This window comes from Pleuronectes platessa, chromosome 6 (genome assembly GCF_947347685.1).
Source record: "Pleuronectes platessa chromosome 6, fPlePla1.1, whole genome shotgun sequence".
Taxonomy (NCBI): Eukaryota; Metazoa; Chordata; class Actinopteri; order Pleuronectiformes; family Pleuronectidae; genus Pleuronectes; species Pleuronectes platessa.
In genome coordinates this window covers 17,495,980-17,512,336 of record NC_070631.1, presented here as the reverse complement: position 1 = coordinate 17,512,336, position 16,357 = coordinate 17,495,980, and the positions used below count along the sequence as shown (strand labels likewise).

The window sequence follows — 16,357 nt, the reverse complement described above, 5'->3', positions numbered from 1 at the left end:
TGTGTCATTCTATGCTCTTAAACAAGAGTTTAAAACCTGAACCTTCACTCAGAAGCATAAATAAATAGCAATATTACATTTAGCGTCATAATTATCGATATCCACTGATATGAGGTGTTTTACTTTTATATAATTTTTGGCCAAATTGCAAAACCTATATGCATAAAGATAAGTAGTAGTAGTAATAGTATAAGTAGGTAGCTTTATATACAGGTACTGAAAACATGACTGGTGTGTTTTAATTTGGTAGGGTTCTAGTTTGTCCTATTTCATGAGATGCTAAGAGTCATTTACACCTTGAAATGTGGAGGATTTCCTCTTTATCAAGCACATGAGCCAGAGTGAAGATACTAGAAGAGGAGAGGAGAGAACCAGAGTTTTTAGTTTTTTTTAATGCTATTTCTGATCTTTGAGCGGATGAGATAAATTATGTCCTTGTGGGCGTGTGTGTGCACGTGTGTGTGTGTGTGTTCTTGTCTAGACAGATAGACAGAGAGAAGCATGGGAAAGTGGCCCCAGCTTTTCAGGGCAGACCACCAGCAGTGACAGTCGCCTACAGAGATACCAGGTCACCATACTCATGCTCAGCTTATATACACACTGTGTTTTAGCTGAATGCTCATTCAAGATCAACTCAAATCTTAGCATGAGACTTGATGACATTTCGCTATATAATTTTTTTAATAACTAAGTTGCAAGAGAGAACAAAACAGGATGAACTGGATTCACAAGTAACTAGAATGTCATTCAGTAAAGCACATATGCCTCCGCAAAGGTCAAACACCAAATTTCACACACATTCATAGACATGTTTATTGAGTTATAATTTGAGATTTTGGGAAATACACATATTTGTGTTGCTTAGACCTGAATGAGAGGATTGAAACCACACTCCACACAGGGGAACAGCCTGTCCCTTTCCTAAAGTAATGAAACCCACCACGACAGACTAATCTATCTGTTCTCTCTAAATATTAAACTATTCATTAACATCAGAGATTAAATTAAGAAACAACATAGAATAAGCCTCACAGGATAACGTGCCTCTGCTGCAATTTGTTACGGATTTGATCTCCGGCTTCTTCTTTCTCCAGGCCGGGGGTGACCTGACATCATCGGTCAGAGTTGCACGTGCATCATTCATATGGGCGTCACACTATTAGTACCAGACCAGGGAACAAGTACTGTATGAGTCAACATAAAGGTCTGTATAAGACCTCGCCAGCAGGCCAGAGCTGGGTCAAGGCCATGGATGGTAATTTTCTTTACTATAGACTAGTGCAGTGCCCATTGTAAACTTGCCTGATTTGAATGGGCTGTTAACTTGGCCTGTGGTGAAGCTGGTTGCAGTTCAGCGAAGCTCGACTCAGAACCATGAGCTGGAGAGTCACTTGTCGTTGCCCTTGTCGTGAACACACTTGTTGTCGTGATCAACAACGTTGCTTGCGTTGATGAGTCTATTAATATTGAATGTATCACATGTTCAAATCACACCAATTCGACACTGGACGTCCGTTGGCCCTTAACGATACACATACCATGTGTGAAGTAGATAATAGATAGTTCTTGAGATATGTGAGCAACAAACAAACACACACAGATATCTGGAATTATTACACAGATAACAGCAGCTGGTCAGTAATGTTCTGCTGCAAGATGAAGGCATATTATCAGCAATAGGATTAAAAAATAAACTTTATTCCCAGTGTTTTGCCAAATTTATAAACTGAAGCGGTTTTCTCATGTTTTTTTGCTTCTCACTGTAGGTTGTCTTTAGCATCCTGCCATGCCTTCATTGTTATTTTGTTAGTCCGCACAGCTACTGTAGGTATCACATTTCACTCACACACACTCGGACAGAGACACACACACACAAACACACACACACACAGACATAGAAACACGCACACACACACACACGCACACAGATTGGCTTCTGTGAGAACAATATGTTTAAAAAAGTCCAGTCCCCAGTCACAGTTCACTCTGAGTGAACCCAAACAGCTCATGGTGATTTATGTCCGCCAGGCTCTGTTCCAGAACACGGAGCTGTGAGGCGGTCACACAGTCAGTTGGACGGCCAAAGTGGATGCGTCTCGTTCGCTCCCCCATTGGTTCGATTTGTCCCCCGCAACCCGGAGCTGTAGCTGTTGAATCACACAGCCTGGATCTCCTGGTTCAGCCTGTTTTTAAAAAGTAGGGTTTGTTTGTCACATTGGTGTCACTATAGTAATGGTCAACATGCATGTCAAGCCTGTCTGTACCTTTGTAGAGTGGGTCTGTGCTTGTATACGTTCTGCACTGTGTGTTGAAATATTTTACCTTTGTCGAGCTGGAAAACACACTCTAGTGGAGGAGAGGTGGGTTGAACAGGCTGTGATTGAAGGCTGTGGTGCTCGCACACGCCTTACGTTACGTCCTCAAAGCTTTAATGTCAGACATATTTTTAAACTGTCATGAAGACATAATAGAAGAGTGTCATGCACGTTTGGGATCGCAGCTTGTATTGCCTTGTAGAAAGACATTTAACCTCCACTCAGGCATGTCTCTTGGGGTCAGCATCTAGTGGTTACTACAGGTACTGTATCTTAAGGCAGTCGCATTGGATTTAAGGTTCAGCTATGATGAGTGAAAACCAGTTCGGACGCAGCTAAATGCTGTTTTGCTGAAAAACAATTGTTTTTTTTTGCCAGTTGTTTTCCTTTTCCACTGAACACTGACCACAGATCACAGGCAACATACACAGGAATCAGGAATGAAAAGTTTGTGGTCTGTATATTACAGACGGACGCACAGCCAAAGTCTTTTCTTCTCATTTCTTCTTTTCTTTTCTTTCCTTATCTTTTCTGTCTTTAACGTTTAACCACCAATGTCCAGGTTAATGATCTAATCTTTCAGTGAACGGATCAGTTGCCAGGCATACCAGGCAGTCACTCAGTATTGAATGAGTCAAACAGTAAGAAGAGTCTACTCTCATTTCTGACAGAAAATGACCGCTCTTCAAAAACAAACAATTAAGAAACCAAGAAGTAAAAGTTGCAACTGACAGAGTTTGGGTTGATCTCCGGCAGGAACTCGATGATTAAGCAACTGCTGTGGGTGGCTCGTGAAGTACAGCGTAACGGCCACTTCCCATAAGGTTGAAAGTTCAATTCCAGGCTCTTCTCAGTCTCCTTGCCTGTCCTTAGGCAATAACCTGAACCCCATACTTACTAATTCTGGCAGTGTATGAATATGTGAAAGAAAACGCGTGGTGTATGAATATATGTGTATACAGATGAATGGAACTTGCACAGTAAAGTGATAAGATCAGGTTGATAAAACTATAAAAGTTTGTTAATCCAAGACTCCATAAGAAGTAAGTAAGTAAGTAAGTAAAATTTATTCATAGAGCACATTTAAATACAGCATAACTGACCAAAGTGCTGTACAATGACAATAAAAGGCAAATAATACAATATAACAATACAAATTGACCATAAGTACTAAAAACCAATACAAAGTGCAATAACATTCAATAACATTCAATAACAGGAGGCGAACAGTTAGGGGGAAAGGAAGGCCAGGGAGTAAAAGTGGGTTTTTAGCCTAGATTTGAAGGCAGAAATGGAGGGGGCGGATCTAATGTTCTGAGGGAGCTGGTCCCATAGAGGTGGAGCGGCGACAGCAAAGGCCCTGTCACCTTTCTGCTTGAGCCGTGAGCGTGGCACGTGCAGAAAACCTTTGCTAGAGGATCTGAGGGACCTTTGGACTGACTGGGGCTGTACAAGGTCAGTGATGTAGGCTGGGGCCAGCCCATTGAGTGCCTTAAAAACAAATAATAAAACTTTAAACTGTATCCTAAAAAGAATGGGGAGCCAGTGCAAGGAGGCCAGAATGGGGGTGATGTGCTCACGCCTCTTGGTGCCAGTTAAAAGACGTGCAGCTGCATTTTGAACCAGCTGTAGACGTCTGAGTGAGGATTGGGGGAGGCCGAGGTAGAGGGAATTGCAATAGTCCAGCCGTGATGTAATAAAGGCATGAATTACCATCTCCAGGTCTTTATGAGATAGGAAGGTTTTGAGGCGGGAAATCACTCTAAGTTGGTAGAAACTAGTTTTGACCACATTACTAATCTGTTTGTCAAAACAGAGTTCAGAGTCGAGGATGACACCCAGGTTTCTGGCGTAGGGTGTGACAAATGGAGTGAGGTAACCTAAATTATTTAGAGTAGTGCATCTTGCCTTGGGGGGGCCAAAAATGATGACTTCTGTCTTGTCACCATTTAACTGGAGGAAGTTGTAGGCCATCCAGTTTCTGATATCTTCAAGACAGACCAGGAGAGATTGGATGGAGTCCCTAGATTTTAATGGCAGGTACAGCTGTGAATCATCTGCATAGAGGTGAAAAGAGATGTTATGCTTTCTTATAATGTCACCCAGTGGGAGCATATACAGGCTGAATAGCATGGGACCCAGTATGGACCCCTGAGGGACCCCATAAGAGACAGGGGCAGATGATGAAGAGAACTGGCCTATAGAGACAGAGAAAGTCCTGTGTTTAAGGTAAGAGCTGAACCAAAGTAATGCAGTCTCCCTGATACCCACCTGCTGGTCCAGGCGGGTGAGGAGGATGTTGTGATCTACAGTGTCGAAAGCAGCACTAAGGTCAAGTAATATCAAGATGGCATTATCACCAGAATCCAGAGTGAGGAGCAGATCATTAGTTACTTTAAGCAGGGCAGTTTCTGTGCTGTGAAGGGATCTAAAACCTGATTGAAAGGGTTCTAGTATGTGGTGGGTGGTCAGAAAGGGAGTCAACTGTGACAAAACAGCTTTCTCTAAAACTTTAGAAAAAAAAGGAAGCTTAGAGATGGGGCGGTAATTTTTTAGGCATTCAGCATCAAGGTTGTGTTTTTTAAGCAAGGGTTGGACGACCGCATGCTTAAAACATGTAGGGACAGTGCCGGATGTGAGGCATGAGTTTAGAATTACCTGAATAGAGGGGCCAACTGCATCAAAAACATCCTTTATGATAGAAGAGGGAATGGCATCATGGGGGGATGCAGTGGGTTTCATGTGCAATACTAAATCCTGCAGTTCAATAAGCATTGAAGAAACAGCCGGTTCCCCATTAAACAGTCAGTTGCATGAACTTCCTGCAGAGCACAGGCTTGAGCCGCACTCGCTCGATGGAGGAAATGCATATTCAGCTATGTTAACTGCTTTGCAGAATGCTAATGAGGTGCTAGCTGCACATAAGCTCGAGCTTGGGAAGACGCATGCCTGAAGTGCTGAGGATGCTGGAGGCAAAAATAGAAGGCCAAAGCTCGAGGTGCGCATGTTTCCATCACTGGCTCAGGATTAGCAGCTTCTAAACACGCTGTTCCAGTAAGGATATTGTAACAAAGCACAAAGACTTGTGAGAACACAAACACTTAAAAAAAATCGACACACTACCAGCTTTGCCTCCAAATACAATAAGAACACTATGATACACATGTTTTATTGGCTGTTTTCTATATGTCTGGAGCTGTTATTTTTTGCAGAGCGACATTCACTGTGAGGACTTAAGTCAAACACTACCTGCAAATACTTTTTTATATTTATTATGTGTTTTATCCTCTTTGAGGTGTCCGATAATAAACCTTGAGAATCTGTTTCTGAACTGATTTCCATGATGTGGTTTGTGTCAGGCAAGAAGTCATTAAAGTTTGATGCTGATCCAAAACAGGGGGAAGAGGCAGGAGTTACTCTCCTTTAACTATTACTTAAGTTTTTAACATTGCGAGATGGGACGTATGGTAGTTCATGGATCCACCTAAAACAACAAAATCTGATCTTAGGATCAGACCTGGTGCGTGTGAAGATGATCATATAACTTGCTTTCTCTTTAAATTCCTGGACACTGTACAATCAACATTTACCTTATTATGATAAATTCAAGTTAGGGTTGGTAATCCTTAAAACAACACAACCTATGCATCCCACCTCGGATCAGCCCTCTTATCAGAGCTACATCCCCAAACACATGAACGTCTGCTTGAAGCCGACTTTTCCGTGACTCGCTCACTTACTTCTGGCCATCGACTCTGATTCAGTGGTGTATGCAAGTTGTTTAGTGACGGACTGTTACACCAGCCAATCTTTTCACTTGGCCTTCTTTATTACAGTGCTGTGAGTAACACAGGCACCAGCTCTGTTTATTTTTTTTCAGATAACTATTTATTGATGGCTTTTAGACGTGCAGGATTTCAACAAAAAAGTTTTTCAGAAACTCATTACAAAGCCTGCCTTTGAATAGAAACACTAGACTATTGCCTGCTTGAGCGTCACAGATTTCCCTAAAATTCCCTCTGGTTTCCCAGTCAGACGAAGAAATTGAAAATCCAGATAGATTGAACCACTTTTAGAGTTTTTTCAGTCTTTATTGTGCATAAGATATGATTTGGGCAAATCTGGCAGCTTGAAGTAAGGATACACAGACGAGAGTGAAAATGCAACAGCGACACTAGGAAGCATCCATACAAATTTCCATTTCACCAGTGTTCCTCATCTGGATCTCACATATGTTTATATGTGTCACACTGAAGCAGCTTTCATTCTCTGAAAGGATGAACACACACACACACACACACACACACACACACACACACACACTTAAGAATGTGGATTTATTTTGTACCAGTTTGGCCGATTCTGCGCATATTGAGATTTACAATAATGACCTGACAAAGAAGCACAAGAGGAGGGGCTTTTGGGATTAAAGCAAAATGTCCTGTTTATAATATGTGAGAGTGACATGCAGACAGGGCAGGGGAGAGCGAGACTGAGTAAGAATGGGAATTAGAGAGAGTGAGAGAGGGACACAGAGAGATGAGGACAAGGGCGACAAAGCCTTGGCTACGACCAGTTGAATCAACAGCTTCTCTCCTCTGGCGAGGACACGCTCGCTCTGCTCAGGCCTAATACCACAGACATGCTGACAATCGCACGCAAACACAAACACACACACACACACATACATTTGATCCTCTGTCATCCTCTTCCTCACCCCCCCCCCCCCCCCCATTCTTCTTCTCTCTGTCTTTGTGTGTCCCTTTGTGACCTGTGCATGATTTGCCTTGTCGCCCAGTGGAGTCAGTGCATTAACAGAGCCACGAGCAGGACGAGAGGGAGGAACAACCGTGACTGCGCCAGTATGTCACAACAACGACAACAACGACAACAACAACATGAACACACATTTGTCCTCGGGCTCGTTCTCAGCTGCTGAAGTCGTGCAGAGGACACGTGACCCTCACATACATTTCAAAGAATAAACAGACGCAGCTGAGATTTTCTTCTGTTCTCACCGGAGCACAACACTATCGCTAATATAGAATGACATGCACAGAAAAAAATATCATTTAAATAGCATACATGATGAAATATATATACCCCAGTTTTGGTATTATCACTATTACTATTACTATTTGGACACGAAGTCCAGAAATGGAATCAACAGCATAATGGTTCAGTCATGTATAAAGCTAAAACATAATAATAATCTCATGTCATCAAACAAAATGTCTGGATTCTGGTTCGGACAGAGAACTACATTTAATTATTCATCTTTGGCTATTGAAAGTGGCTACATCCATTAACTACACTAGACGAAAAGCAGAATTAGTGTCATGGGAAATCCTATGGAAGTTACATGATCCCCTGAAGTTAATAGGTATTCACAGCACGACAACACCGAGTTCTCCCGCGACAGTAACTACAGTGAAGCGGAGAGTACGTACCGCGGAGAGGGGGTCTGGAGAACAAAGGGGGAGAGCAGCCGAGGGGGGGGGGGGCGGAGCCGCGGAGCGAAGGTGTTATCTAATTAGCATATGACTCAGGGCCAAGCCGCTGCTGAGCCTCTCTCGATTCCCCATTGGAGGAAACCAACCCGGAAAGTCACTCGTGGTTGGCTGGTAGAAGTGTTGCCATTGGTCACCCTGGGTCATTGCAGCACACACGTGGGGTAAACCCCTCCCACACAATATTAATAATAAAAATTAATTTATAGTTGTTACTAATAATATATATAATAATATTTAATAATTTATTAGTAAGCCTTTCCCAAAAGCAATGCAGTTAATTAAGACATTCATTCATGTGATGCTTGATGTAATATGTGAACATATTGTACAGGGAAAAAAACATGAACGAGGTATATGTTGAGTCAAAGCTTTATTTACATACAGCACAAATATTGTACAAACACGACTGGCCTAGCCAGTGAAAAGCTAATCAGGTGAAGCTTGAAATGTCTCTTTGCAGCCTCTGGGTCATATGTTCTTTGTGGGACTCTGTCTGAATCTGCCCCAGTGTGTAGACGTCTGTGGTGTGTAGACGTCTGTGGTGTGTAGCTGTGAGATCCAGTGTAGCTTCTAGTCTTATTTGAAGTGTGGCACACAGGTTGTTGAGCTCCTGGCTGTGGAAGGATGGATCCATGTCATCTGTCCCGCTTCAATCAGCTGTAGACACAATCAGTACAATAAGCACAGTTCAATGACAACATACACCTACATGCACCTGAAAAATGATTTAATGAATCAAACCTTACCCTCTTTCTTCTCTGCCGTCTCCTGAACTCCTCAATGCTGAGGCAAGGTCCGGTTGGTTGTACTGGAAGCTCCTTCATACCGGCTCATAGTGGGTCTTAGGACGTCATAGTACAGGCAGCTGTAAAACAATATGAGTAACATGAGTTTATTATTAATAAACGGAAATAGCCTTGCTGCATCACCGTTGGATGATCCACAGCAAAAATCCTAAACACATACTTACGTACTGCAAATGCGGTCTTTCAGCGAGTCTCGGCGTAATGTGCAGTGACTGCGTCATTGTGTGCAGGAATCCGGCTGTGAAAAAAAAACTATGTAATGGATCAGATAAAGTAAAGCTGGAGGATGTATTTTAAACAGAACAGCTCTTCTTTATTCATACCCTCGCTCCGCCGGCCATTTTCATCACAGCTGTGAAGAGGGAGTTTCCTACAAACAAACAAAAACTACGGAGAACTACATTTAATTATTCATCTTTGGCTATTGAAAGTGGCTACATCCATTATTGACGATCCTTAGTTATTTATTAACTAACTGTTTTTTACATTATATAATCTGAATAATTATTGTATTAATCATTAGCACAATAGACAGTTATTGTTAGATGCAGCCATGGTACCATTTCTGAAACTATACCCGTTTTATACTTTTTCATTATTTTATTTATTTTATTTACCCTAATGATGTACGCTACATAATGATTCACAAATAGTTATTGCTGAAATATTACTACTAGTTGTTAAATTACCAAGATATTATTCATCATATCCTAAAATGAATGATTAAGCTTGATGAGTCTCTATTCCTTGCTTCATGTTATTTGTAGTTCAATGTATATGACTTTGTTCAAAGTGACGAAGTGTAAATTTAAGAAGAATAGTTTTGTTTGAATCTTGAGTGTGAGTTTGACAAACACTTTGCTGTCACTTTGTGGTTTCCTTTGCAGTGGTTTTGTATTGTTGAGGTTAGGGGTTATAATTTGTGGATACCCTAACTGCGTGTGTTGTCAAGTTCAATTTCTGAAGTGGTATTGATGAGAAGTTGTAAATCGTTAAGAATGTATAAATCTGTGGAAGTTCTCGATCGGGCCCCATTTGGAAGTCGAGTGATACATGTGCGCACACAGTTTGTTCTTTTTTCCCTTCACCTTGGTGAACTCCTCGAGCTCTTCTGTGTAATGGTTCTTCAACATATGAGATCGCTGACATTGTCAAGCGATTTGTGTTAACATGGTGAAAATGGATGTTCGCCTGTTCAATTTTTCATTATTAAAAAACCAAGGAAGGCCCGTTTGCCCACTTGCACCTTTTTGAATGGCTGCCAGTCGTTCCCTCCTTCTGACTTTGGCTTGGGAGTCTCTCATTCCAGCAGGGCCCATGTGTCTCTTCTTTCTTGAGGGGTTGCCATTGGATGAGGGATCATGCCTCTCTCTCATCCTCTTGGACTGGTTTGGGCCCGTTTGCCCACTTGCACCTTTTCGAATGGCTGCCAGTCGTTCCCTCCTTCTGACTTTGGCTTGGGAGTCTCTCATTCCAGCAGGGCCCATGTGTCTCTTCTTTCTTGAGGGGTTGCCATTGGATGAGGGATCATGCCTCTCTCTCATCCTCTTGGACTGGTTTGGGCCTGTTTTCCCACTTGTGCCCTTTCAAGTGGCTGCCAGTCGTTCACTCCTTCTGACCTTGGCTTGGGAGTCTTCTGGTCTGAGATGTGGATTAGAAAATAATTTAACTCTTGATCATAGAGCAGTTATTGGACATTTCTAAAAACTCAAATTCTAAAATGCACTTGGCTCCAGATCCATAGTTATGAGAATTGTATCATTCATTCCATTGAACTCTGAGCAAAAAAACTAAATATTTACCAAAATGTTGAACTATTCTTCTACAATATAAAATGATCCAACAGAAAGATATTTCAAACATACACCTGTTGCCAGACTTTGCATTCACTTTGCTGCCCTCCTTGGCTGGGCTGGCAGTGCTGCTGGAGGAGTCCTCCTTCAGGAACATTTGCAGGATCACCTGGTCTCAATGTCCTCCATCCTCAGAGCTCTGATCCTGGCAGATGTCCATCAGATCCTTGCATGACTTCAAACTGGAAGACAAATGAAACTGCTGAGTCAAACACCGTAATCACCTTATATCTCTTATATTTTGCACCCATGTCCAACAACACAGACTTACTAGAGGCTGTTTTTGTATGAGCCTTGAAGGTGGCTCATGGTGATGAATGGATGCTGGAGAATTCTGCCGGGGGTAATTCTTTTATACTGACTCATCATCAGCATCTGAGTCATTAGGTCCATGAAGCACTGCAGGTCACAAAATTCAGCTTGGACGTCTTGAAACCAGACAGGATGATCCCCCTTTAACAAGATGAGGAGAACCAACATGTTAGATGTCCTCGTGTTGGGAGTATGAAGGCATTGTGCTGTTATAAATTCATCCATGCTGGTGATCTCAAACTAGAATTTAACCTATTGACTGAAATTAAGAATTGTTTCATTGAGATAGATTGCTCAAAAGGCAGTGGATGGCACAGGGGAAAGAAACACAGACTGAACAAAAGACACCTTAATTAGTGAGCTAGTGGAGCCAGCTAAATGGTTGTAAAATAGTTTGATACCATAAATCTGCCTTCCATCCAAGATCTTGGCCAGAACGCATGTGGAAGGAGGTTTCCTTCATGCCGTGGATCTCTTTGTGCAACTGCAATTTTCCCCATCTGTGGAAAAAACACAACATTGTGAGAGTTATTTAACTTCAAGTTTACATTGTTGATCATGTACATCAGGTTCACTTCTGTTACTGAGACATATGAATGAAGTTTGTCTCATTAGTAGAATAGTAAAAATCAGTGAACTTCTACTGGAAACTCTTTCACTATAATAATCAATTGAATGGATTTGAAAATACACAAACATCAAGGCAGAACTGTACGTGTTTGGTGTGTTTTAAGTGCAGATACTGACCAAATCATCCTCATCCTTGGAACGGAACAGCGGTTTGCCCATCGACAGCTCAGCAGCAATGCAGCCGAGAGACCATACGTCGATTTTCCCGCTGAAATGATCTTGATACAGAATCTCAGGAGCCCTTAGGATAAGAAACACAAACATATTCAGTTTCTGAGATATAAACCTGACATGCCAGTGTACAGGACTTGTCCAATTATTTACAGCAAACACAGCTGTCCCAGGTATACAGATATGCTGTCAGCTACTTACCTGTACCACAAGGTCTGGACGTTTTGACCGAGCATTTCCTCAGGATCATCGAAGGATATGCCAAAGTCAATAACTTTAACTTTCAGTGGCTGCCTGACATGATCCACCAGCATGATGTTATCTGGCTTCAAATCTGCATGAATGATCCCTGTGCTGTTCAAAAAGTCCAAGGCTGTAGCTAGCTGAAATCATGAAAAGCATAATAATAGACCATGAGCTACAGAGTTCATTTCATCAACAACAACTGTAACAGTCACTTTTTAGCGACCAAGTTTACCCTTCACGCTACAAAGCAGTTAGTGTAAGAGCTTGAGTTTAAAAAACAAACCTGCTGCAGAATGGGGCGAATCTGCTTCAGCTGAAGGTGTTGACCCGGGCTGATCCGTTTGAATTTCTGCAGATCCATATCCAGGAGCTCAAACACAAGACAGTAGTGTTCCTTGTAGAAGAAGGACTCGTACAATCTGACGATGTTGAACCTGTCTGAGTTCAGCTTCTTCATGTTTTGAAGGATGACCTCCTCTACTTGTGCATAGTCAATGTCCCAGAGGCTTTCGATGATTTTTAGAGCCACCGTCTCTCCGGTGGTCACATTCCTGCATTGGATGACCATTCCATACGCGCCGTTGCCAAGGTATTTTTGTGCAAGGTATTGTGTTGTGGGGGAGGGGATCAGGTCTCCTTCACTGATATTTAACTCACTGTTGTGAGACACAGTGATGGAATATTTAGGCTGGTGATCTTTCACACTTGTCAGGAGAATAGAAAAGAAAAAAGTTAGATGCAGCCAATTATACCAGTTCCTATCAGCCAGGTAGGTAGAATAAGAGTTTATAGACCATTCATCAAGCTCAGTCCTTATAATCTTTAAACTCTACAAGTAATATCTGACATTCTTTTTTTTTTAGGGTAGTGATTGCAGGGAGAGGTTTGACTTACCTTGAGATGGAGCTTGGTTCTCCATCTGTTTTCGAAACAGTTTTAGTTTCCTGTAAAAACAAATTCCATAAATTTGAATTGTCCAAGATTATAAAAGAATACATATCTTATTGACTTCTCAAATGGATTTAACGTGGAACCTTACCACTGGTTTCTTTAAGAGATCTGAAGGTATCTCCCTGATTGCCTGTACAGTTGCAGTCTTGGTGGTTGAGGGACTGTCCTTTGGGATCCGGTCTTGAAGCTTCTTCTTATATCCCTTTTTCTTTTCTTCAGCTGCTCTTGTTAAAGTTGCTGGAATATCAGTGGAGTCACAACTGCTGAGAGACACAAACACACCTACTGAGTATTCTTAATCTAAGTTGTGGCTGTTGATAAAATCTCTTTGTAAAAGGATGAATCAACAATTTTATACATTTTATGACACACTGAGCACAAAGCCTGACTATGTGGAATTGGAAACAGAAAACCCCACCAGCCCATACAACCCTGCTAAAAAATGTGATGCAGGACTTACTCCATCGTGCTAACCTTTTTATAAAACATTTTACTGAGGTAAACCCGTAAATGTTAATGTAAAACACAGCCTGCACAGAAATATCTGACATTCTTTTTTTTAGGGTAGTGATTGCAGGGAGAGGTTTCACTTACCTTGAGATGCAGCTTTTTTCTCTTTTATCTGTTTTCGAAACAGATTTTTTTCCCTGCAGAGTAAAAAAAAAAGTCATACATTTTGATTGTCCACGATTATAAAAGAATACATATCTTATTGACTTCTAAAATCTATTCAACGTGGAACCTTACCACTGGTTTCTTTAAGAGATGTTCCTCTGATAGTATCTCCCTGATTGGCTGAGCAATTGCAGTCTTGGTGGTTGAGGGACTGTCTTTTAGAGTCAGGAGTTGCGGCTTCTTCTTATATACCTTTTTCTTTCCTTTAGCTGCTCTTGTTGCAGTTGCTGGAATATCAGTGGAGTCACAACTGCTGACAGACAAAAACACACCTACTGATTATATTTATTCTAATGTAAAAAAGGTTGTGGCTGTTGATAAAATCTCTTTTTAAAAGGATAAATCAACCATTTTAATTGGAAACAGAAAACCCCACCAGCCCATACAACCCTGCTGAAAAATGTGATGAAGAACTTACTCCATCGTGCTAACCTTTTTATAAAACATTTTACTGAGGTAAACCCGTAAATGTTAATGTAAAACACAGCGTGCACAGAAATATCTGACATTCTTTTTTTTAGGGTAGTGATTGCAGGGAGAGGTTTCACTTACCTTGAGATGCAGCTTTGTTCTCTTTTATCTGTTTTCGAAACAGATTTTTTTTCCTATAAAGTAAAAACAAAAGTCATACATTTCGATTGTCCACGATTATAAAAGAATACATATCTTATTGACTTCTTAAATCTATTCAACGTGAAACCTTACCACTGGTTTCTTTAAGAGTTGTTCATCTGATGGTATCTCCCTGATTGGCTTTTCAGTTGCAGTCTTGGTGGTTGAGGGACTGTTTTTTGGGATCCGGTCTTGAAGCTTCTTCTTATATACCTTTTTCTTTCCTTTAGCTGCTCTTGTTCCAGTTGCAGGAATATCAGTGGAGTCACCACTGCTGACAGACAAAAACACACCTACTGATTATATTTATTCTACTGTGAAAAAAGTTGTGGCTGTTGATAAAATCTCTTTGTAAAAGGATGAATCAACAATTTGATACATTTTATGACACACTGAGCCAGAGCCTGACTATGTCGAATTGGAAACAGAAAACCCCACCAGCCCATACAACCCTGCTGAAAAATGTGATGAAGAACTTACTCCATCGTGCTAACCTTTTTATAAAACATTTTACTGAGGTAAACCCGTAAATGTTAATGTAAAACACAGCGTGCACAGAAATATCTGACATTCTTTTTTTTAAGGGTAGTGATTGCAGGGAGAGGTTTCACTTACCTTGAGATGCAGCGTTGTTCTCTTTTAACTGTTTTCAAAACAGATTTTTTTCCCTGTAGAGTAAAAAGGAAAGTCATACATTTTGATTGTCCAAGATTATAAAATAATACATATCTTATTGACTTCTAAAATCTATTCAACGTGGAACCTTACCACCGGTTTCTTTAAGAGATGTTCCTCTGATAGTATCTCCCTGATTGGCTGAGCAATTGCAGTCTTGGTGGTTAAGGGAGTGTCTTTTAGAGTCAGGAGTTGCTGCTTCTTCTTATATACCTTTTTTTTTCCTTTAGCTGCTCTTGTTGCAGTTGCTGAAATATCAGTGGAGTCACCACTGCTGACAGACAAAAACACACCTACTGATTATATTTATTCTACTGTGAAAAAAGTTATGGCTGTTGATAAAATCTCTTTGTAAAAGGATAAATCAACAATTTGATACATTTTATCACACACTGAGCCAGAGCCTGACTATGTCGAATTGGAAACAGAAAACCCCACCAGCCATACAACCCTGCTGAAAAATGTGATGAAGAACTTACTCCATCGTGCTAACCTTTTTATAAAACATTTTACTGAGGTAAACCCGTAAATGTTAATGTAAAACACAGCGTGCACAGAAATATCTGACATTCTTTTTTTTAGGGTAGTGATTGCAGGGAGAGGTTTGACTTACCTTGAGATGCAGCGTTGTTCTCTGTTAACTGTTTTCAAAACAGATTTTTTTCCCTGTAGAGTAAAAAGGAAAGTCATACATTTTGATTGTCCAAGATTATAAAAGAATACATATCTTATTGACTTCTAAAATCTATTCAACGTGGAAACTTACCACCGGTTTCTTTAAGAGATGTTCCTCTGATAGTATCTCCCTGATTGGCTGAGCAATTGCAGTCTTGGTGGTTGAGGGAGTGTCTTTTAGAGTCAGGAGTTGCTCCTTCTTCTTATATACCTTTTTTTTCCCTTTAGCTGCTCTTGTTGCAGTTGCTGGAATATCAGTGGAGTCACCACTGCTGACAGACAAAAACACACCTACTGATTATATTTATTCTACTGTGAAAAAAGTTGTGGCTGTTGATAAAATCTCTTTTTAAAAGGATAAATCAACCATTTTAATTGGAAACAGAAAACCCCACCAGCCCATACAACCCTGCTGAAAAATGTGATGAAGAACTTACTCCATCGTGCTAACCTTTTTATAAAACATTTTACTGAGGTAAACCCGTAAATGTTAACGTAAGACACAGCGTGCACAGAAATATCTGACATTCTTTTTTTTTAGGGTAGTGATTGCAGGGAGAGGTTTCACTTACCTTGAGATGCAGCGTTGTTCTCTTTTATCTGTTTTCGAAACAGATTTTTTTTCCTGTAGAGTAAAAAAAAAGTCATACATTTTGATTGTCCACGATTATAAAAGAATACATATCTTATTGACTTCTAAAATCTATTCAACGTGAAACCTTACCACTGGTTTCTTTAAGAGATGTTCCTCTGAAGGTTTCTCACTGATTGGCTTTTCAGTGGCAGTCTTGGTGGTTATGGGACTGTCTTTTGGGATCCTTTCTTGCCACTTCTTCTTATATATCCTTACCACCGGTTTCCCAAAGAGTCTTTCTCGTAAAGGTATCTTCCTGGTTGGCGGTTCAGTGGGAGTCTTGCCGGCT

General features: G+C 40.9%; 1 protein-coding gene and 1 long non-coding RNA gene across 4 annotated transcripts; both read right to left on the bottom strand.

Annotated features, from left to right (window-relative positions):
- Positions 1-8,258: 8,258 nt before the first annotated feature.
- Positions 8,259-10,010, bottom strand: LOC128442841 (uncharacterized). Of its 3 annotated transcripts, XR_008338898.1 has the most exons (4): positions 8,958-10,010; positions 8,803-8,872; positions 8,575-8,693; positions 8,259-8,485 (listed from the first exon to the last, which is right to left on the bottom strand). It is a non-coding gene; the product is annotated as an uncharacterized LOC128442841 (long non-coding RNA). The 3 variants fall into 3 exon arrangements; XR_008338897.1 differs by having other exon boundaries at positions 8,799-10,010; XR_008338896.1 differs by having other exon boundaries at positions 8,803-10,010.
- A 58-nt stretch (positions 10,011-10,068) lies between these two features.
- Positions 10,069-12,785, bottom strand: LOC128442968 (homeodomain-interacting protein kinase 3-like). The gene is made up of 8 exons (XM_053425627.1): positions 12,741-12,785; positions 12,130-12,550; positions 11,802-11,983; positions 11,547-11,670; positions 11,201-11,299; positions 10,759-10,940; positions 10,502-10,669; positions 10,069-10,275 (listed from the first exon to the last, which is right to left on the bottom strand). Exons 2-7 carry the CDS (start codon positions 12,412-12,414, stop codon positions 10,603-10,605), a joined length of 939 nt encoding a protein of 312 aa, XP_053281602.1. The 5' UTR covers positions 12,415-12,550; positions 12,741-12,785; the 3' UTR covers positions 10,069-10,275; positions 10,502-10,602.
- Between the last annotated feature and the right edge of the window lie 3,572 nt (positions 12,786-16,357).

Bases quoted from the DNA above. Each gene is read 5' to 3' on its own strand.
- LOC128442968 (XM_053425627.1), bottom strand. From the start codon at position 12,414: ATGGTCATCCAATGCAGGAATGTGACCACCGGAGAGACGGTGGCTCTA. The intron at 10,941-11,200 runs GTATCAAACTAT...ATCTTGTTAAAG, and splicing joins GGATGGAAGGCAGATTTATG to GGGGATCATCCTGTCTGGTT. The intron at 10,670-10,758 runs GTAAGTCTGTGT...TTTGTCTTCCAG, and splicing joins TCATACAAAAACAGCCTCTA to TTTGAAGTCATGCAAGGATC.